Source organism: Lytechinus pictus, chromosome 7, assembly GCF_037042905.1.
Source record: "Lytechinus pictus isolate F3 Inbred chromosome 7, Lp3.0, whole genome shotgun sequence".
NCBI classification, from domain to species: Eukaryota; Metazoa; Echinodermata; class Echinoidea; order Temnopleuroida; family Toxopneustidae; genus Lytechinus; species Lytechinus pictus.
In genome coordinates, this window is record NC_087251.1 from 12,040,492 (window position 1) to 12,062,159 (window position 21,668).

The 21,668-nt window shown below is 36.4% G+C and overlaps 1 protein-coding gene and 1 non-coding gene across 3 annotated transcripts; both read left to right on the forward strand.

Moving 5' to 3' along the window:
• Positions 1 to 463: 463 nt before the first annotated feature.
• Positions 464 to 20,962, forward strand: LOC129264950 (serine/arginine repetitive matrix protein 2-like). Of its 2 annotated transcripts, XR_010294075.1 has the most exons (9): positions 464 to 1,902; positions 3,785 to 4,281; positions 4,597 to 8,452; positions 9,179 to 9,276; positions 9,603 to 9,803; positions 11,419 to 11,515; positions 12,090 to 12,208; positions 12,732 to 13,674; positions 14,785 to 16,977. XR_010294075.1 is itself a non-coding variant. In XM_054902918.2 (8 exons), exons 1-7 carry the CDS (start codon positions 625 to 627, stop codon positions 13,647 to 13,649), a joined length of 6,966 nt encoding a protein of 2,321 aa, XP_054758893.2. In that variant the 5' UTR covers positions 464 to 624; the 3' UTR covers positions 13,650 to 13,674; positions 14,785 to 20,962. The 2 variants fall into 2 exon arrangements, 1 of the variants encoding a protein (XP_054758893.2); XM_054902918.2 differs by lacking the exon at positions 9,179 to 9,276 and having other exon boundaries at positions 14,785 to 20,962.
• Positions 14,145 to 14,326, forward strand: LOC129266072 (small nucleolar RNA SNORA23). Its single transcript, XR_008585039.2, has one exon. It is a non-coding gene; the product is annotated as a small nucleolar RNA SNORA23 (small nucleolar RNA).
• Positions 20,963 to 21,668: the final 706 nt, after the last annotated feature.

Consider the following 21,668-nt stretch of genomic DNA (forward strand, 5'->3'; position numbering starts at 1 on the left):
TTTGTGAACAAAGTTGAAAAGTCCGCGAAGTTTGGACACCCCACCATACATTTTATGTTTGGTGTAATTATACTCATCTAAATATTGGTCTAAAAGTCTAACACCAAAAAAATGAGACTAGAGGTCAACACTGAACTTCAGTTCAACTGAAGTTGAAATCACTCATGTGGATTGTGGGGGCATGATTGATTAATGATTTGATGATAATTAATAATCTCACCTGGTAAGCTTTACTCCGGCTTTCTTGATCAATCTCTGGGTTCATTGTGATATTAACTGCATCTATCAGCTGCAATGTCTGCTCTTCAAGCTCCATTTTGAATTATTATTGTTAATCATGAACAATAATGCCTCTCTCTTAGCTTCTTGGACCAGGATACCTCTCAATCAATATCGTTCACTGCATGTGTGATGCATGTGGTGTGTATACTGTAGCTCTAAAAATACACGTGCGCCATCTCTTGTTGAACCCTGTATGTATACGGTATACAAGTCGTCATATATATCATATCGATACTTGAACTAAAATGGCACCGTTCTGATTGTTCTCCCCTGGAGTATCGTGATGAAAAGTGACAATTTTCGACCTGTTTTCTTAGAGCTGGGGAAAACTTTTGTTGGAGAATGAGAAGAGGATATTCTAGACCGCCCATGGGGCGAGGATATGCTGGAGGACGTGGAAGGGGATTCGAGCAACATCGTGGTGGATTTCGAGGAGGTGCGTCTAGGCCGACGGGCATTGACAGCCATAGTGGAGCAGGTGGAGCTCAACAACGTGGACGTGGGAGTAGCGGCTACATACCGGACACCGGACCGCTACCGTCATCAGGCATGAACGATACGCGTCCTTCAGATCCGCGGAACAGAGCGCGGATAATGGGTGAAAATGAAATTCCACAAATGGGACCTGACTTTAGTGGGACTGGGAGTGTACAGGATATGAATAGAAATGTAGGAAATTATTCTACAAGTGCAATGTATGTAGGCCAAAGGCAAAGTGCAGAATTTGTAGAACAAGGACAAATGCATATGCACAGTCACAGGCCAGCAGGACATGGTTTTACACAAATTGCAGGGACGACAGGGTCTGGGCAAAGTGGGGTAGGGAATTATCCAAGCCAGTACCATGCTGTGCAAGGGCCAGGTGATGGCAGGTTTGAAAGGGAAAGTTACATGGAAAGAGAAAGAAGGCAGGGCCCAGGGCAAAGAGATTATTATCCAGATATGGGAAGGTCCGACAGATACAAATCAGATTTTAAGAGCCCTAATGAAAGCAGTCCAGAGTATTTTTCAACAAATTATCCAACAACCGAGTTGGAAGAGGAAGAATATAGAATGTATCAAACAAGGGAAACAGATGATAGGGGGAATAGAGAAGGAAGTCCGGAACCATTCCAAGAAGATGAATTTGAATACGAATGTGAGAATCCTGATTCTCAATCCGGTAATAAACGAGAATCACAATCCGATATAGATCTTAGCCCTGATCGCAGTGGCCGTAGGAGCAACATGTCTGATATCGAATTGACCCCCAATGAAAGGGGTCGTGAGAAAAACCTTTCTGATATTGATTTAAGCCCTGACCATGATCCAAAAGTTATTAAGAATGAAGCTCAAGGGAGTATTCAAGGCCCAAGATCAAGTAGTAGGGACTTGCAAGATAGGAAAATGGATCAAATGTCTAGTCTAAGAGAGGAACGGGATCCACATAGGAGTGGGTCTGCACTTCAAAGAGATACTGAAAGAGGGTTTGAAAGAATGCAGAGGCTTGGACCTACATATGGAGAGAGATCTATGATGGAAGATGCCAGAGAACGTGAATCTAGGTCAAGAAGTTCCTCACTTCCAAGAGATCAGCAAGCACCTGATCTCAAAGGACGGGAGCCCAATGCGACAGATGTGGTAATTCCCAATGTGCTGTGCATCTATCATAAGTTAAACTTAGATATTGACTGGCATTTATGGATCAGATAGTTTTAAAAATAGTGTCATTCATTTTTTTTTGTAAGTCCATTCTTAAGTTGAAATTGATTGGATGCATTCTGGAAGTAAGATTTGCTAAATAATGACGATTGTCAACTTGAAAATTAGGAGTTTTCTTAAAGCTCTAATAATTGACCCAATTGTTAGCAAGTTTTGTTCTTTGTATTTCTCTTTTAGAGATAGGCCTACTCTTGGCAACTTAGATAAGTATTAAACCTTTAAATTACAGAAAAGTTAACCTTGCATGAATTAAAAAAAATCAAATAGGCCTAAGTCATCGCGATTTTCACATATTTTCTAATTCAGATTTCGCTTGAATGGGATTAAAAGAAAATTATGTTGGCACTTTGCAGAGTTACCTGATTGGTTTTCAGGTTGAGTTTTTGTAGTGCTATGATGACCCATAGACCAACTGCAGGCAATAAAATAGATTTTTTTAGACTACTTTTTGCATTTTACTGCCTAAATGATCTACATTTTACGAGCTTTTAACTCAATGAATGGGCATTTTCCAGGGCTCTTTCAGTAGGATGAATGTGAAAGAGTTTGTTTCATGAGACCGCGGTATCTTGATTATATTCAGTTAGTCAAGGATTGGTTTGCATATTCCACTGTCTTTGAAGGGAACCTAGATAAATACAGCATAATTATATTTAATAGCGTAATATAGTTATGTGTACAATGATGAACTTGAATATGGGCTGCTTTGACAATGAAATCTTTTACCATGCTTTTAGCTGTAGTATTCAGCTTTTACAATACTGTATAGATGTGATCATAGTGCCAGTTGATTCTAAATTTCTATATTTAGGGAAGATTACAAATGGTACAGAAGAAGTAAAAGCATAAATAGGAAACTAGCACAGGCACGTATAAGCACATATTATATGACACCTAGATAGATCCTTGTCATTTGATTGGTAGCTTGACGTTGATCATTCAGTCCATTTTACAATGATATCATCAATGGTGCAATTTTGGATCCATGCAATTTTGTCCATTGCACATGCGTGCTAAGACCACCAGCAGTACATTATGTAAAAACACAATCGTGTTTAAACTGCTTACAGTGCGCTTGTTTGTATGTGACAATCAACAGACCGTGTTTGCACTGATGATGCACTTTTGCATTCAAGTTTAAATATAAGATTAAAAGCCAAATGACAAGGATCTATTTTTAGGTGTCGTATAAAATAAATAATGAATGTTCTTTTTCATTCATGCAATGGACAGGATACTTCTATTCGGTGAAATATGAAATGAGTCATCCATTCAATGAGGCGTAGCCGAGTTGAATTGATCATTTCATCTTTCACCTCATGAAGTATTCTGTCCATTGCACTCTGGAACATTCATTATTTGTATACTTTTTACTGAAATGGTAATGATTTGGAGAAATAAATAATAAAAGAACAGCATATTTTTTTAAGTACATTCACTGTATCATATCAAAACAGTTAAAATTTGATCATAGTTGCAAGATTAAAAAACATTTGCTGTAAATTTCATTTTCTTGAAATGTTGTTTCACTCCATTATATGCGATTTTTTTTATAAATCTGTACGTAAGAGAAGTGTCATGATCGGTATATACTTTGGAGGAGATCTCATGAATTTTAGGGTGTTACAAATAATAAATTCGGAGTGTTCAATTTCAATTGAAAATAATGCTATGCTCAATCATTTTTCATCTTTCTTACAATGCTATTCTTTTGGCAGATTGCACTTAACAAAAATTAATGAATAATGCATAAAGAAAGCACATTCTCACATTTGTGTTGTCTTCAATATATTCCTAATAGGAGATGATGATGAAACAGGAAGATCCAAAAACTTCACTTGTCATAACTGTGACCAATGACCAATGCCCAGAGAAGGATGGTCCCCATTCTGCTATTGACCGTCTTGGACCAGCAGTCCCTCAGACGAAGGATGCAGCAGAAAGACTTGGACCACCTGTCTCTGCTCCTGCAGATCGTCTTGGACCACCTGTCCCTTCTGCTCTGGGTGCTGCTGCTAATCGTCTTGGTCCTTCTGTGGTAGCTCCTGCAGAAAGGCTTGGGCCATCAGTAGCTGCCCCCCAAGAGCGATTGGGTCCTTCACCTAATGTACCTACTGATCGTTTGGGCCGTCCTCTGGAGACGCCTGCTGCAGATAAGCAAGCATTTGCTCCTAAGGCTCACGCTTCAGCAGCAGCTGCCTCAAAAAGGTCAAGGACGAAAGACAAGCTACATGCCATAGCTGATGAAGACTTTGATCTTTATGCTGATATTCCACCACCAGAGAATGAAGAAGAAAAGTAAGAAAATGCATCAAGTACTTTTTTATTTTGGTGCAGCCTTCATTACTGTTTTTAACGAATCATAAACATGGAAAAACACATAGAAATGTTAAGGGATGAAATTTTGTACTAATAGCATTTAAATGTATATATGATTTTTTTCCCACCCCCTCATACATTACTTGCTAGTCAAGATCATCATTTTCAAAGTATCCGTATAAGACGGTATTAAAGTGTAAATTTTTTTCTTGTGGGGGGGTGGTGTCTTTAGATTATAGATAATGATTCAATGTATTTATGGTGAATGATTTCTTGTGACTGACTTTTTTTCAGAATCCCAGTGAATGAGCCAAAACAGGATCTTGTCATCACCTTTCAAGCACAAGACAAACCTGCACCTGTTACAACTGCAGCTCCAAAAATGTTTCCGGCAGCTCATGTCATGACTGGTCCAACTGTTCATGCTCATCCAGAAGCAATGCCAAAGGAAGTGGACCCACATAGCGAACAAAGCAGTGGGAAGTCGCAAGATGCCTCTGAACCAGGAAATGAAGTTCCAGCAGTGTCTGTTGTAACTATTCCTAAGTCCAAATGGGACAGTGATGATGAAGGTTCCGATAAACATCTTATTTTGGTACCAAAATCTGCCAAAATGCCCGAACCGAAAGCTGAGATTGTAAAGACTGTCAAAAAGAGAGACCCATCTTTACATATGGGACAGATTGTTAAGGATGTAAAGTACAATAAAACTGACACAGCTAAATTACAGGGATTGATAGGTGAAACTAAGTCAAAGGAAGAATCAAAAGACAAATCTAAATCTGACGATAAACAAAATAAATCAGAAACAAAGAAAAAGGGCAAACCCAAAAGACGAAATAGAAGCCTGAGTCCAAGTAGAAGTAGAAGTAGAAGCAGGGAAAGAGGAAAGAGAGAAAAACATGGGAAAGATCGGCACAGAAGAGATCAATCAGATAGTAGAGAGAAAAGAAGGAAAGATTCTAGATCAAATAGCAGAGAGAGAAGAAGAAGAAGATCTAGGTCAGCTAGTAGAGAGAGGGGTTATTACAGACCAACACTTTCATTCAGGGGAGGTAGAGGGGGAACCTACCTAGATGGTAGAAGGAAATATCAAAGAGATTATAGACATGATAGGAGAAGAAGTAGATCAAGGTCTAGGTCGAGAGAAAGGCGCCAATCAAGGCATGATAAACGCAGAAGTAGAAGTAGATCCAGTTCGTATTCTTCATATAGTAGCAGCAGCTCAGGGTCAAGCTCTAGCTACAGTTCCTCAAGGTCTTCAAGTAGGAGCAAGTCTCCTGAGAAAAGTAAAAAGAAAGTGAAAGATACCAAGTCAAAGGGTGATGGTAAAAGTACTCAGAAGGAAGTTGGAAAGGCAACATCTGGTGAAGTACCAGCTGAAAAAGTTGAGTCTGAACCACTTAAAGTACAAGCAGAGAAAACATATGATATATTCACTGGAAAGCATGTTGAAGAGGAACCTCCTAAGCCGGGTAAAAAAGGAGATACTTTTGCAAAAGCTGGCGGGCTGCCTGATCCGCTTGGATTAAAGCAACTGACAAAACCAATGAAAAGCAAGGTGTATTCTGGACCAATCTATGATATGCCCCCATTGACAGTAACTGCCTCAACTGAACCAGAGACGAAACTAACAGCCCCTTTGCCTCTTGCTGCTGCAAAACCTCTGAAATCAATTTTGAAGAAGAAGAAAATGGATTTGGATGTAAAAGCAGAAGAGCCCACAGCAAGTGATGCTCCAGACCCACAGGGACCAGCAGTAGCAGCAAGTGCACAACCTGCCCCAAGTGTTAGTGGTCCTGATTTGGCTCAATTGTCATCAGTACTAGCTAATCTCGTTCCTCAAGGTGACCAGACCTCTCAGTCCTTAGCAACTCTCCTCTCTGCAATTAGTGCTCAACAACAGCAGAAACAAGAGCAAGAACAACAGCAACTGTTGCTGCAGCAGCAGCAACAACAAAACCTTATTCAACAACAGCTCCAACAACAACTATTTCTTCAGCAACAGCAGCAGCAACAACAAAGTTTGGGATTTTTCAACTCACAAAATACTTCTATTCCTGGTCTGGGAAATCAACTTGAGTTCCCTGTAGGTGCCCAAGGCCTATTTGCTCATGGTGCTATTGGAGGACAACAATCCTCCATACCTGGTCTTGATGTAGGCTATCACAACCCGCAAGTACTTGGAGCTGGAGGGATAATGACTTCATCTGTTACTGGTCTTGGAGGTATACCTTCAGCGGCCATGAATTCCTCAATCCCAGGACTTGGAGATACTTCCCATCAGAACACACAGCCACAAGCATCCCAACAACCTAATCAGAATCTAGCAACCATTCTCCAGCAGTCTGGTCTGAAGATGACACCCGAGTTGTCAGCTGTACTTGGAAAGAAACAGCCAGATCAGTCTTCTGAAGGATTCAGTGGCCAGTCAGCATTCCAGAGTGGGGCAATGCCATCTCCACATATTCCGTTCCTGTCAGGGACAACAGCAGCTACAGAAGAAGAGGATAGCTTCTTATATGGTGAACCTCAGCAGAGTTCACAATATGCCAATCCAAATCAATACATGAACCAAAGTCAACAAGCTGCATTCCAAACTCAAGAGCAGCTCTACTCAGGACAAGTACAAGCATCTGCACCAGATGAATATATCCCAGAAGCTAAACCTGTAACAACTCAAGCAGGCTCTTCTGTAGATTCTAATCATATCCAAAAAATTCTCTCTGCTATTGGCTTTGACTTTGACATGGCCAAAAAGGTTGAACTTGAAAAAAAATTGGGAATTCATGAAAATAAAACTCAGCCAAAATCTGTAGAACAGCTAGTGCCAAAGAGTGATTACGAACAAGTATCAGAGTATGTTAGTGCACAGCGAATTCAAGCTCAGCAAAGTCAAACTTTGCACGCAGCAAAAAATGAAGGTGCCACTATTGCTTCAACTTCTTCTGAATACAAGATGGATGGTTTGAATCAAACTGCTTCTTTCCTTGATACTGGACTACAAGTGCCGCCAGTCAGCACTGCTGAGGACAAGTCTACTAAAAAACTAAGTAAGAAAAAGAAAAAGAAAGCAGAAAAGAAAAAGCTGAAGGAAGAGAAAGCTGCTTTAAAAATGAAGTCTTCTGAAAGTGAAAAACGGCCAACAAAGAAGGGACTCAAAGATGACCTGGAACAGAAGGAAAGAAGAAAAGGTGGCTCTAAGAGTCCTTTAACGGAGCCTGTGAGTGATGAAGAGCTCGCTCATGATACACCTAAGAAGCATCAGCAGTATGCGGAACTTGCCAATATCAAGATAAAAGTTGCCCAAACACCATCTTCATCAAGATCAGAGTCAAAAAGAAGGATAGTGTTGCTTCCTGATACACAAGAAGATGACCCTGAGGAACAGGAAGGAAAGAGACATGTCACCAGAGAACCAGCTGGTGGGAAATGGTCGGCACAGGAGAAGCCTTATCAAGAAGGAGATTACTACAAGCCTCAAAGTTGGGAGATGGCAGAGCGTAGACGAATAGAGGAACAGATAAGGATGGAAATGCAAATAAAAGAAGAGAAAGAGAAGGAGAAAAGGAGAAAGGAGATGCTGAAGAAAGAACAAGAGTGGCTGATGAGAGAGGTTGCCTTGAAGACAATGGAAGAAAAGATAAGGAGGGAAGAAGAAAAGCTACTGCAGGTCAAGGAAATAAATAAGCGTCAGGAAGAGAAAATACGAAGGGAGGAAGAAAAGCTCATACATGATTGGGAATTAATGAGGAGACAGGAGGCAAAGAGACTGGATGCAGAAAAGTCTGGTGAAGCACGCAGACAACAGAAGCTAAGAGAAGAAAAAGACAAGATCCAGAAGAAGTTGGTACTTCTCCAGAGAGCGCTTGAATCATTGAGGAAGCAGCAAGGAGACCTGATGAGGCGCATGAAGCACTCAAAGGAGGGACACAAAGATCCCCAGATTGCGCACAACAGCAAACTACAACAAGAGATTTCCGACCAGATCAGATCTCTGAGGAAGGCCTATGCAGATGTTGGAACCAAAGGATATGACAGGGATGCTGAGAAAAGTGGATCAGAAAGCCGCGACGGAAAGGAACAGCGAAGCTTGTCTACAGACAGATCAAGCTCAGGCAGAGATGACAGAGACGGGGAGAGAGAAAAGGTATGGTGCAAACTTCTATTATTGAAGTTATTCAAATGTTTGAATACTTGATATCTATATGTAGATGGAATTCGATTGATACTTGCAAAAGTTTATTTTGAGCTTCTCATAAATCTATGATATATTTGATGAAATTCAATTTTAAAAGAATATTGATATTGAAACAAAATGGATATCAATCCCTAAAAACAGCAAGCTTTTCATATTATATTTTGGAAAGAAAGACCAAGATGGCTATGAATTAAAGTAAATGGAAAATGCTCAGCAAGTCTGATGGTTCAATTGAAAAATTATGTTCTAAATCAAATATCTGTGTGTGTTATACCCATTTTTTGCAAACATCTAGTTTCTGCTTCCTATACTTTCAATTAAAATCTTGCAATTTGATTGATTTTCTCTGTTGATTTTGATAAATAATTTACCAAGTTTTTCTTGATAGAAGCATTCATTGTTTATGTTTGAAGTAGATTTATTTACTTTTCTTCAGACCAGACACATCATAGTGTGGTTAACGTTGGTTTGAACTGATAGAAAAGTGTATGGTGTTGATTATTGAAAAGAATAATTTCACTTTAAATTTTATACTTTCCAGCTCTTTGATGTCCTAGATGACCTTTTTTTTTTACTCCCTGTATGAATTCTCACTGGAACATTTCTGCCTTTTATGTAAATTATGAAGAAAAAAAAGCATTTGTTAACATATATGTCTGTTCCTTGTCTGCCAAGGGGTATTACCAGCTAAGGCCAGAGAAGAGCTATTTGATGGAAATGAAAGAAGGTAAAATTTATACATCATGTCGTCTAGCAGAAAGTTTAAAGAACAGGTAATACAATCTTGTGTATCTTGATATCCTGCCTTTTTTATTTAAGGTGATTGATAAGGTAGGATCACCCTTTTGTGAGCTTTTTACCAAAGTCAAGAAAAAATACACCCTTTGATAAGTTTTGAGGTAATTTGCATGTTGAGTAGCATTTAATAGTTCTATTTAAAACTGGAAATAAAGTTGGGTTTAATAATTTTGAAAACTCTCAAAGCTAGAGGGTGATCCTTCCAATCACTAAATTTGAATTTGTTAGTTGAATACCTGCACAATTTTCTGTATCCCTTTTAAACTTTTTTCTCCTTTTTATATTATGTTGAATATTGTAGAGTTCATCTCATCGCAGCAAGCGGAGCTCAGCTGACTATAAGGAAGAGAGGGAACGGGAGAAAGAGAAGGAAAAGGAGAGCAAGGCTCGGTTCCAGTTCACCTACTTTGATGATGGAGACCATTGGTGTAAAGTTTGCCTGAAGGCGTTGCGAAATCTGAACGAGTTCTTCATTCATCTTCACTCAAAGAAGCATATGAAGGTAAGATTGTTTTTCAGTTTTGTTTTTGGCCTTTTAATTATTTTGAGGAGCTTCAGCAGTACCAGTGAGTATACATGCATTTTATAAAAATTTTTTTAGATGCTACTATATCAATTATCATAGTTTTGACTGGGTCATAAAATTTTAGCATTTTATGAGCTCACTCGAGCTTGATAAAAGATATGAGCTAGCAATAATGGTTTATGATAATCTTGCTTGAATTTTCTGAATTTGGAAGTAAATAACATCACCTGTTGATTCCCCTTGGGATAGTAATTGACTTCTTAAAAAGAAAAAGAAAGAAAGATTTAAACAGCATACATTTTCAAACATTGGGAATATGAAATGTGTTGCCTAAGTTTGGGTTTTTTTTTTTTTTGGGGGGGGGGAGGGGGTGATATGAAGAATGCCCCCCTTTGAGTTTTGTCCTCAGTTGATGTCTTTACAATTTGATATCTTTTTGGAGATATCCAATTGCATGAAGAATTACAATTTTACATCCTTTTTAGTTTCTAGACAAGCTTTACCCCCTTGTTATTTTTAAAATTATTATTATTTATTTATCGTGCTCATGTAGATGAATGATAAGAAACAAGAGGCTAAATACAGTTTTCAACTGAATAAAGATGCTGTTTGTTTGCTATAAATATCCCGATTATTCACAAACGACCCCATTATGATAGTGAAGCACTGAGGAGTTGCTCTTGAGTGTTCATGGTCAATATAAATTTCTTAAGGAATTACAAGTGAAATGTAAGATCTTCTACATGGCTGAAGTTATGCATTTCAGAACAAATATATTCTTTTAGCTGTCACCACTGGATATGAGTATTAATTAGTTGTCGACCTTGTAACACAAAGATACTGTCAAATGTTCAATTGAGCGTAACTGTAAGTGTGTACTATACAGCGTACCAAAGTTAGAATCAATTGTAAATATACATCCCCTAATTGACTTGCTGGGGAGTTTTAATATTTAGAGACTTGACTTTTTATGAAAATAAGAATGTGATTTTTTTTCCTTATTAATGCTTTCAGTTTTTGTCAATTCTTGAACCAGATTTATTACTCAGGTTTGGTTAATTCTGGTTATTGATCAGTGAGAATTGTAAGATTGGCATGCTGTAGAGATGGGACCACCCCCTGTTGAGCATTGACTAGGAAATAAAAAGAGAGCTGAATATCGATGATGCTCTTCTACATTATTTTTTTAGATGAAGTGTGTGTTACTAAGCTTGTCATATTCTTTTAGAATATTACAAAGTAGATCTAACCTAGATAGTCAGATACAAATGAAGCATGACCTTTGCTATACATGTAATTCTATATTGTCTATTTTGCTGGCTTGATTTCATGCATCAGTGTCTATTTTGCATTTCAAGTTACAGACATGTCTTTGTGAAAATAATATTTTCTCCTTTATATAAGCCATTTATCAATGTATATAATAGAATGATGATATTCACCAGTGTGGGTATGTAATTCAACAATGCTATTCATGTCTGTTTGGTGTGTGTTATAGCATGTTGCAAGTTAAACATGATTTTGAATATAGCCATTGAGAATGTTATGTGGATTTCTATTGAAAGAGAGAGTTTTGATGTATATCTTTCAGTTGATTGATGCTATGGATAGACCATGGATGTCAAGTGAGGCCAAATCTGAGAAATCTGGAGGATCAACAGAAGGTCTCATCCCTGCACCTATAAAAGGTAAATTCTTACAATTCAAATTTATGCTTCCACTTTATTACCAAAAATGGTGTTAAGAACAGTTATTGAAGGCCCTGTCACGTACTCCCTTTCTATACTTCTATACTTTTAGCCTTTTATCTAATAATTTTTGTCAGATGGTGTCAAACAGTCCAAAATTCAATATTCAGGAGTTAAAAAATAGGTAACCACCAATTGTCTGGTTGTCCATAAACCAGATGAAGGGCAAGTTTTAAAAAAAAATATGTAGACATATGCATCAGTTTCTTAATTTTTTTGTTAACAGTACATGTATGTGATGTGGCCTTTATGGTCGCAGAAGATTGTGAAATTAAGCATATCCTCTTTACCCATTGCCTTCTGTCTTTGAAAAAAACAAGGATAAGTGTGGAGTCTTGTCCTAGTTTCTCCAAGTTCCATCCCTATTGTGTCTTACAGGTAGATTACACCTTATTCAAGTATTTCAACTTTGGCTACATGAAAAGTATGAAGTCTGACTTCCCAACTTTTTATTGTGTTTTACCTATTACTGTACAAGATTTATGATCAAGAACTTATTTTTTTTTTTAACCAGGAGCCGAGTTCATGATGCCAGTGAATGGATATTACTGTCGTCTTTGTAAGGTTTTCTCCGGTGATGGTATTGCTGGGATGGAACACATGAAGGGCCACAGTCACAATTTTGCATATCAGGTAATTTCATATCCTTGTCATATCTTTGTCAGTATAAGAGAAACTTGTGGACACAGTGGACTAATCTTATTCATATTACATGCATTTCCATGATATGGAACTACCACTGTAGTAGTGAAATTTTGCAATTTACAATCAATGGTAATTCCATAGTTGTATTTGATGTTCAGTTTTTATGCAACAAAGCCTTGGTGATGTTAACTTTCCCAGTTCTTAATTCTCTTATGTTTATAAACATTTCAAATTCTTGTATTAGATTTATACTATAACAAGGTTTAGAGGATATTATAATTCCCTCTGCAATCATGTATCATCAGTAAGATAGAATTACAGGGAATTCTTTTGATAATTCTATGCTCCTAGTCCTATGACATCTCAACATACAATGGATGCTTAGATATATAATTTTTTTTTCAATGTGGAATGTTTGATTAGAATGGGTATTTTGTACTGCTTTCTGAATGCTTGAAAATAATGTAAGGCTGCTTAATATCCTTATTTATTCAATGATATATGTTTATAGAAACTGTTGGATGAGAACAAGCATTATGAGAAGCAATTAGAGCTGGAGAAAGCTGCATCTTCAACCAATGCACCAATCTTCACCAAGGAAGAAGGTGACAGGGAGGAGAAAGGAAACAAACGAAAAGCCGAAGAGGTACCTGAAGACAAACAGAGCAAGCAGATAAAGACTGAAGTTACAGATGTCAAGGTTTCAGCAAAACAGTCTGGTGGATTCGGAAAGTTCAAGTTTAACAAGGAGCAGGAGCCTTCTGAAGAAGCTGCTAAAGAAGCTGCCCCAGAAGCACCCTTGGAGCTGAGGAAGGAAACAACTCAAGGAAGCAGTGATGCTCCTGCAAAGAAGGATCCCAACAAACTGAGCATCAAGATTGGTTCCAAACGCTTGATTCCAACCACTTTACTACGTGGCAAATCCGCTCAAGGGACACCTACAACTCCTACTGCTGAAGGTGCTACAGCTGCGACTACTACTGAGTCTGAACCTACTGTAACCATTAGAAACAGGTCAACAAGATCATCAACTTTGGCCCAGAGACCACAACCCATGATTGGTAAAAGACCAACCCGCAGATCCAGAGATCAACCCAAAGAGCCTCCTGCAGAAGAAAAAACGATGTCTTCCTTGGATGATTTCCTCCAAGGTACTAGTGGAGAAGCACTTCCTGTAATAAGTGATGATAAGGAAGTCAAGGAAGAAAGTCCAGTGAAGAATCCAGAAGGGAAGAAGGAGGAAGTATTTGTTTTGAAGGAGGATGACATTGCCAGTGCGTTCAAAGGATTAGAAGAGATGGAGTTCATTCAGATTGATGAAGCGTCTGATGATGAGGCGATAGAGAATCCAGAAGTACCAGGAGGTGAAGCAGATGAGGAAGCCAGCAGCTTACCAGTTCCAATACCACCACCACCTGCAGATAATTAACCCTGCTCCACGATTGCTTGATAAGGTAAGATGATACAAATTTTACACTTTTTTGGGGGGTTGTCTATTTCAGTATTCCAAGAACAGAAGTATCAGAAATTCACACAGCCACTTTTGTGATGGCTCAGTTGAGTTTAATTTCAAGTATAGTATAACTACCCTTACTAGGAAATTTTATTAAATTTGAAAAATATACCAGTTGTAAAAACTGTCAAGAGATTTTTGTCCCTTTTAAATATATTGTGTCAGAAAATTCAATGTAATTTGTTTCCAAAAACAGCACATTGTTTTCTAATGGTACACCCAGTCTTTGACAATCAGTATCTAAAAATACAAATTTGTGCCTTATGAAAGCTTTGTCAGAATTATCATTCAAGGAAACAAAATGAACTTATCGTCTCTACCTCTTTTTGCCTCACATAGCTATAGACTAATGCAGACCTATATACCTAAGCACCTCAAATTCATAAAATGCTTTATATATTAACTTGGCTTGAGGAAACATTCTAGGATCTATCCTTGTTGTGCAGTGTGACATCCAACGTTTTGTTGGTTTGTTACACTGCCTCTGTACACCTCACCTAGCCATAGAATAAAACAGAGGTACATAGTACCAGTGTTATGAAGTGACTTCATTGTTACCAAACATCCACTGGCCTCCGAACCCTTAAACATTCAGCTATTCTCCATTTGTTTTTGTTGTTAGCATTTTATATGTCACCTTTGAATAGACCTTTAAGTCAAGGATAAAATTCCATTCATTTTAATCTAGTAACAATTATTCATTTCTTTATGAAAATCAATTTGATAAATAACTGCAGAAAATTGATGCACGAAAGTTCATAATTTCTCACAGTTAGTTTTTAGAAAACAAAATGGTTTACAATAAAGCTGGAAAATATTTGTTACTGCCAGTCCCTGAAAAGCTATTTCTATAGAAAATTTTGAAAAGCTGCATCTACATGATTTTACATTTTTAAGGTAGTATTTTTATAAAAAATAAAGTTCTAACAACCATTTTGTTTCATCACTGGTATTTAATTTTTGTTTGCCATTTTGAAATGGCATTTGTTTACTTCAATACCATTTTAAATTTCAATACCACTTATTTTTATTTAATATATTACGTAAATAGATCATAGATGGAGAGAACAGAACTGACTGGAGCTAACCCAGAAATGCATTCTGGAGATCTTGGAATGGCTATTATCTTGGAGAAGTTCAATGCAGATAATCTCGATAATGCAGAGGAACAATTGAAAGGTTATGTTGTCATTTAAATGCCTATTTGAAATGTGTAAATAACTTCATGATTCGACTTACTAGTGCTACATATGATCTGTTTTGAGGTGAGGTAATGAGTATCTTATCTAGTGGATAAACTTTGTGTAATAGTGTACTGCCTTTTGCATTTATTTGGATATTACATGCATGTACATTGTGATGGCACAGTGAATAAATGTACTTTATGAATCAAATGTATATTGTAAATGTATTTTTTTAGTTTTATCTGTAATTTGTCTTTATAACTACCCACCTAGTACATGTAGTATCTTCTTATTGAAGCCATTTGGCAGTGTGTTCTACTTATGTTCACTAAAAGGATCTTTAAATTATATTGTAAGTGTAATATCTCTACCCATTCACATTTTCCTTGAAGATGTTATTTTTCTTTTTTCCCTTCAGATAGATCTAAAATCATACATACTTGCATAGAATTATTTTCGCTGAGAATTATTTGTTCCATGCATACTCAATGCAGTTTCGGTGCTTGTTATGTTGTAGACATGAAAGTTCTGTATAAATGTACATGTATTATTAGGTAAGCTTTTCTGTGATTAATTGATTTCATGGCAGTATAAAGAATCAAGAATGTGTACATTATTATCATTGTCAACACCAAGCACATTTTTGTAGCATGTTTGTGCTTGCAAAGTACATGCTACTTTATAGTCATATCTACTCATTCATTGTGTCTTCAGTTTCTAGTGTACATTGTCTTGCTTGTAGAGTTGAAACTCCAACCTTGAAATTTTCTCTGTATAAATACAAAATATTGACAAACTCATGAAAGATATCAATTTGAATTACTGCTTAGTTTCTAAATTATGTCCACCAAATTCTTTTAACCTGTTAGTTTATTTTGTTTATTATAAAAATCAATGTTTTGATACTGTTTCATTGACTTTGAAATGAACAAAGCCCATACAGATGAATGATTAAGAGATATCAGGCAAATGGTATATTTTGTTCTCTTTGCTTGACTTGCAAAGGAAGGAGGTCATTTATTATGATTGTCATTTGAAATTGTTTCATAATCTTTCATCCGACAACTGAGAATTCTTAAATGATTGCTCATACATAAAGTCACAACTGTCACTATGGTGACTGCTGGTCAGTGCTGGATATTTACAACTTTTCAGTGCCAAAAACTTACATGCAACGGTCTCCAGGTAATGAGGATAAGAGCTGAACCAAAGGCACTTTCACAATAACATAGATGGAGAGCAAGGTCACTGGATTACTGCTGTGCCATATGCTGTTAAACCTTCAGGAAGTGTGTGCTTGGTTGTCATCTCACCGTTTGCTTCTTGTTCAAAAGATTACCTTTTGGTCACAGCTGTCAAGGCAATCCTGGATGAATAGGCCGAAGCATAGTTATACAAAAATGTTGGGATTGTTCTACCCTATTGATGATATGTGCTTGATATTTCAACAACCAGAGAAGCATCTGCTCAGTCCTTTCTGGGAGACTTGGTAAAGGAGGTTGGGTCAATCTGGGACATCCATAATATGAGACTCAATGTATTGATATTGAAGCAACAATTTTGTTTTCTCTCTCTCATTAAGGAGGTGTATTTTTCGTTATTACTGTTTAAATATTCGTCCATAGGTGATCATAAGTTTGCACAATAGAAATATTAAAAATATGTATAGATAGAAACAATAATCATGGATACATACATGTTGAGAATAGTTAATACATGTAAGTTTCCACTTTGCAAATTACTCGATTTATAAACAGATTTTTATTGCATCATGCACAAAAAGTAAGAAAGGTGTATTTAGAAATAATTTGTATTGAACAATCTTGATTTGTTGCTCTCAGTATAAGGGATATTTACCTCAATTTAATTAAATACTGCACATCATCATTTTTCAGATAGAAATTCATTTTGCGTTGTGCTTGCAATAATTGCACGGACAGTTCAAACACTAGTAGGGTGACTAGTGATATTTTTATTATTGTAAAATGTAGATTTGATTCTGGTTCTGAGTTCTTTTATATTTTGTGTTAGGATTGATTAAACCCTTCTTTTTTTTCAAATTCAATTATGTAAAATAAAATTCTTTGTAAAGTTATGTAACCAACGAATTGCATGGGATTTGGAAGATTCCTTTTCTTCTACTCTTATTTTTTCCTGTTTGCTTGAGCACTACCGTACTTCATGTTCTGGATTTTAACTGTTTAATACATTTTCGAGCAAAATGCAAGTTAAAGGGAAAGTGTGAATGATTGGTTATTCAGAAGAGAAAGACAAGGAAATTAGAGAAGGGAGGAGATATGAAGAGTGAGAAGGGGAGGGGAAGAGAGTGAGAATAAACAGAACTTTCTTGAGATGATCTGAAGTACCCTTGAAACTGACCTTTGTATGGGGGTGCAGGAATCGTATTTGCAATTGATTTTAAATATGAAATAAGAATTTGTCTTGTACCATATCAATATTTACTTTCTGTTACAATGAGCAGACCAGTAATTGAAAATTCTCAATTGATTGCAGGGCTTTGATTGATTTTTAGTGCATTGTGTTCAGTTTACTATTAGGTCTATGTATGTTAAATGGTGTTTTTTTTTTTTTATTACCGACAGCTTTGTAGGTAACATACAAGTAACATAGTAACATAGGTAGTTGCATACTGATTTCAAGTTTTTGTGGTTTGATTATGCATAAAATATGTATAGGTTTTCCTTATGTAATACTTGTACCCACAATCTATTTTTTACCACAGGAGATATGAATATAAATACAATGACCATAAAAATATAGAGTTAGAGTTTAACATATTTTGAACCCCTATTCATAGTATGTTTAAAACACTAATTGGTATTGGACATTTTCATCAGAATTTATTAGATGTACATGTATCATCACCAGCTTCCAGGAAAATATATTTCAGCAATGAGGATACCAAATGTCTTTTGCAACTCTTCGTCAAAGGATGAGTCAGACTGCTTATAGTACAAAATCAAATTTTCAGTTTGTATGAAATGAAGAGTCTAAAGTGGAATAGCTATTCAATCAGTGTTGCATTATTGGATTTGATTTGATAGCAGTTGTAGATGGTCTACAACTGCCACCAGCGATCACCCAAGTAGAAAGACCACCATTACTATTATTGTCAAATTCTGTCCCCTATCTCGTTATTGAAGAGTGGGATAGGAGAAAAAATTTGACAACTATAAAAAAAAATGAAATACAGCCACTAGAAGTGGTGATTACTGATTAAATTTATTTCTTCATTTATTATTATTATTTTTTTTTTTTTTGGGGGGGGGTCTTCCAACGAGAATCTTTGGTGATGCGGAGATGTTTTCCTGATGAGGTTGGAACAGTTGACTTAAAAGTTGTTGCCGTATGCTAGATTTAAAGTTTATTACATTATCTTTTTTTCATTGGTAATAATGCCATGATAATCGCTGATAATTCTTAGACCTAACATTCATTTTAAGAAAATGAGATTTAAAAATCTGAGCTTTCACTTGAATAATTTATACTGGTAGTTATTAGCACTGTCATAGCGGAAATATCCAATTAAGTACAATCATATTAATTCATATTAGAAAAAGTATTATGAACTATTTTCAAAAACTTTGTTGTCTTGACTGGATGCTAGCAAAGTTGAATTCATTTTGCATACAGTTCCATACTTTTACAAGTATTGTACATGTATCTTGTGCGGAAAGCTAATGGACATATTAGATCCTGATTTTAATTGACATGCATTTTTATTATCACTTCAAACTTCAAAGTCTCTACTAACCCAGTTGTATTTATCATTGGCATCTCATGTTCAACTGAGCAGTGGTAGTTTTGCCTACCTTATGAAGAGAAGGTCATGGATTCCATCTCTGACCATATGAAAGACCTGCCTTTTTTCCCTAGGGCTCGCTGTGTTGGATTGGAGAAGGATAATATTTTATGCAAGGCCGACTGCATGATCAGCTGGTACAACCTGTTTGGCTATTCTGGGTATAAACAGAGATCTAATAAATCTGTGCCTAAGGGTTCCCTATATCACACCGTACACGTATATAAATGTATGTATTTATCAATGCCTGGGTGCATTTTTACAGGTGTTTCTATACATACATTCATACGAAATCAATCAGGGAATTTCAAGAAAGTCATGGAAAATATTTCATTTCTTGATGACAATTTGCTTGTGAAACGAGTCGTGTTATAGTTAGCAATTTTGCATGCAGGGTTGCCTTGCATCAGTTGCATGCCAGTGAGCTAATTAATACGGTAACTCAATCAGCTTGCTTGTTATATCATGATATGAATAATTGTTGTACATGAATATTAAGTTTGCCACCACCAAAAAAGGAGTGGGGGTTGATCTGCTCTAAAAAAAATTGAAAGTTGAATTTTTATCAAAGGGGAAAGCGTACTAAACCGTTGATAGATAAAACTTTCAATGTTTGTTGTATCTTCAGAGAATACCTATATTAAGAGGTAATCATCTATTTCTAAAGACTTCACTTCTCTTTTCTTGTGATATACAATGGGTCTTGAACCTCGATTATATTGGCTTCTTGACATCCTCTCCAAGATCATATATGAGGCTGACTAGATGTAGATTTTTTTGATTTTTTTTTGAGGGGCTGGGGCGATTGTGGAAAGAAGGGTATTTCCTACGAGTTCTGTCTCTGTTGTACCTGGAAATATACTGACAGTATGATCATATTAAAATCTGCCTTTTGTATACTGTATCAACCAAGTTTTTGTATAAAAAGGTAAGTTTTCAAGCTTAAAGCTTGTGTTGTATAATTTGATCACCTCTTCAGCATTGGTGGGTAATATTTTGTAGGAATTGGTGATCCATTAAGTGTTAGATTATGTCCTGAAGTTGTGTCATAATGTCTTATTGATTGCATCCTTGTATATAATGTATTTTTCAAGATATGAAAAAGTCCTTTTCCCTGGAATAGGAGTGTAAATACTTGTTTCAATATTCATCTAAACATATAATCATATTGAAAATGTTGAAATTTGTACCATGCATTTATATGTTTACCCAACAGTAACCATTGTCCCTGAGGTTTGTTTGCAAAGAAGACTGAGTGATCATCCACGATCATTGGGTATGTGATTTATATGTCCATATCCTGTCATATTTATGGGAATCTATTCAAAAGTCTGCTGATTCATGACGAAAGCGATGGTCTGTTAACTCAAGTTCAGGTTGTCCTATCTCGAGACTGATATCGAAGAAAGGATCGTCATATTGCAAGTTGAACTAATGTCAGATTATATGATGGTCCACAGAATTTTGAAGCTGATTTCAAAAGAAAACACTCATTGAGTACTACATGCACATATGCATCAATTCTATTGAATGTCATCGCTGTTTTTCTGTTAATCTTGAATAATTCATTTGGGATGGGGGGGGGGGGGTAAGATAAATACATGGTATACAGATTGTGATAAAATAGAGACAATTCTGATGGTTGTGGCCTCATAGAGAATTTACATTTATGTGTATTGTAAATTTTTCTGTTCCAACTTTCCATCTCTGATTTTCCTTCTCTCTGGTTCATCTCCCCTGATATCCCTCCCCTCTCCTCGTTCCTCCCCAACATCCCTCATCCTTTAATTTCTCCCCTCCCCCCTACTTACTCCTCAATATCCTTCTCTACTTAATCCTCAGTACCCTTCTCTGTTCTTCCCCAATTTAATTTAGGAGTCGTGAATAACAATCATTAGTGCAGGAAATGCACATGAATATTAGTGTGTGCCAATACTTTCAACAGAGATGCCACTGTTCAAACAGACGTAGCAATTCCTTTTTTTTACCAACAATTTTCAACCATAGAAAATATCCTTTTGTGCCTGAAAGTGCCCATTCAAGATGATTTTTCCTTCATGTTTATCAATTTTTAGTGACGTCTCTGTTGTTTTAGCCATTTCCTTTTCCAATAAAAGATTCTTGTATTTTGGGAACTTTTATTTATTATACATGGCTTTGTAGCCATATGTGCTGTACATGAAAAGCATATTTGCATTAAATTGAATGTACATAATAAAACATTTCATATTGTGTAGTCTAGCATTTGTAAATTGTTCTCAGTTAGAGTATCAGAGCAGTGATAGTATCCCCCATGCATGATTTATATAAATTGATTTGAATAAACTGGGGTAATTTAAGTCGTGTAGTGCAAAGTTGGCACTGTTTGATGAAGATGCACCGTTTTCAGTGTACGCACTAAATCAAGGACACTGGATTCACAAATATGCATAAACCATGGTCTTTCACAATCATCTTCAAAAGTAGATTTGAGCCACAGATGATGGAGAAATAGAAGTAGAGGAAGAACGAAAGAGCATGTTGTAATTTGTGATGGATTACTTGAGTGAACGGGAAACTGAAGGAAAGAGCTTTGAATAAGTGCAAATTTAGATTTCCAATAAATGGTGAAATTAATATCGGAGAATATTTTCCATTATATAAGAATTGCAAAGTATTCACCTTGCATTGAAATACATGTATGTTTAGTAATAAAGAATTGATATCTTTATCTTGAGTTGGTGAACTGGAAACCCAAGTTTCTGTTGCAATTTCAAAGGAGACGGGCCCAGTTTCATGAAAAGAATTTTGCAAGGATTGTTGTTTGTATTGCCAATTAATGAGATGAGGCACCTTTTGCATAGATTTTCTGAAAAGAATTTAAGCACAAAGTGGTTTCACAATGAAATTATATTGTGTATATAGTTTATTGGGATTATTTGACAACTT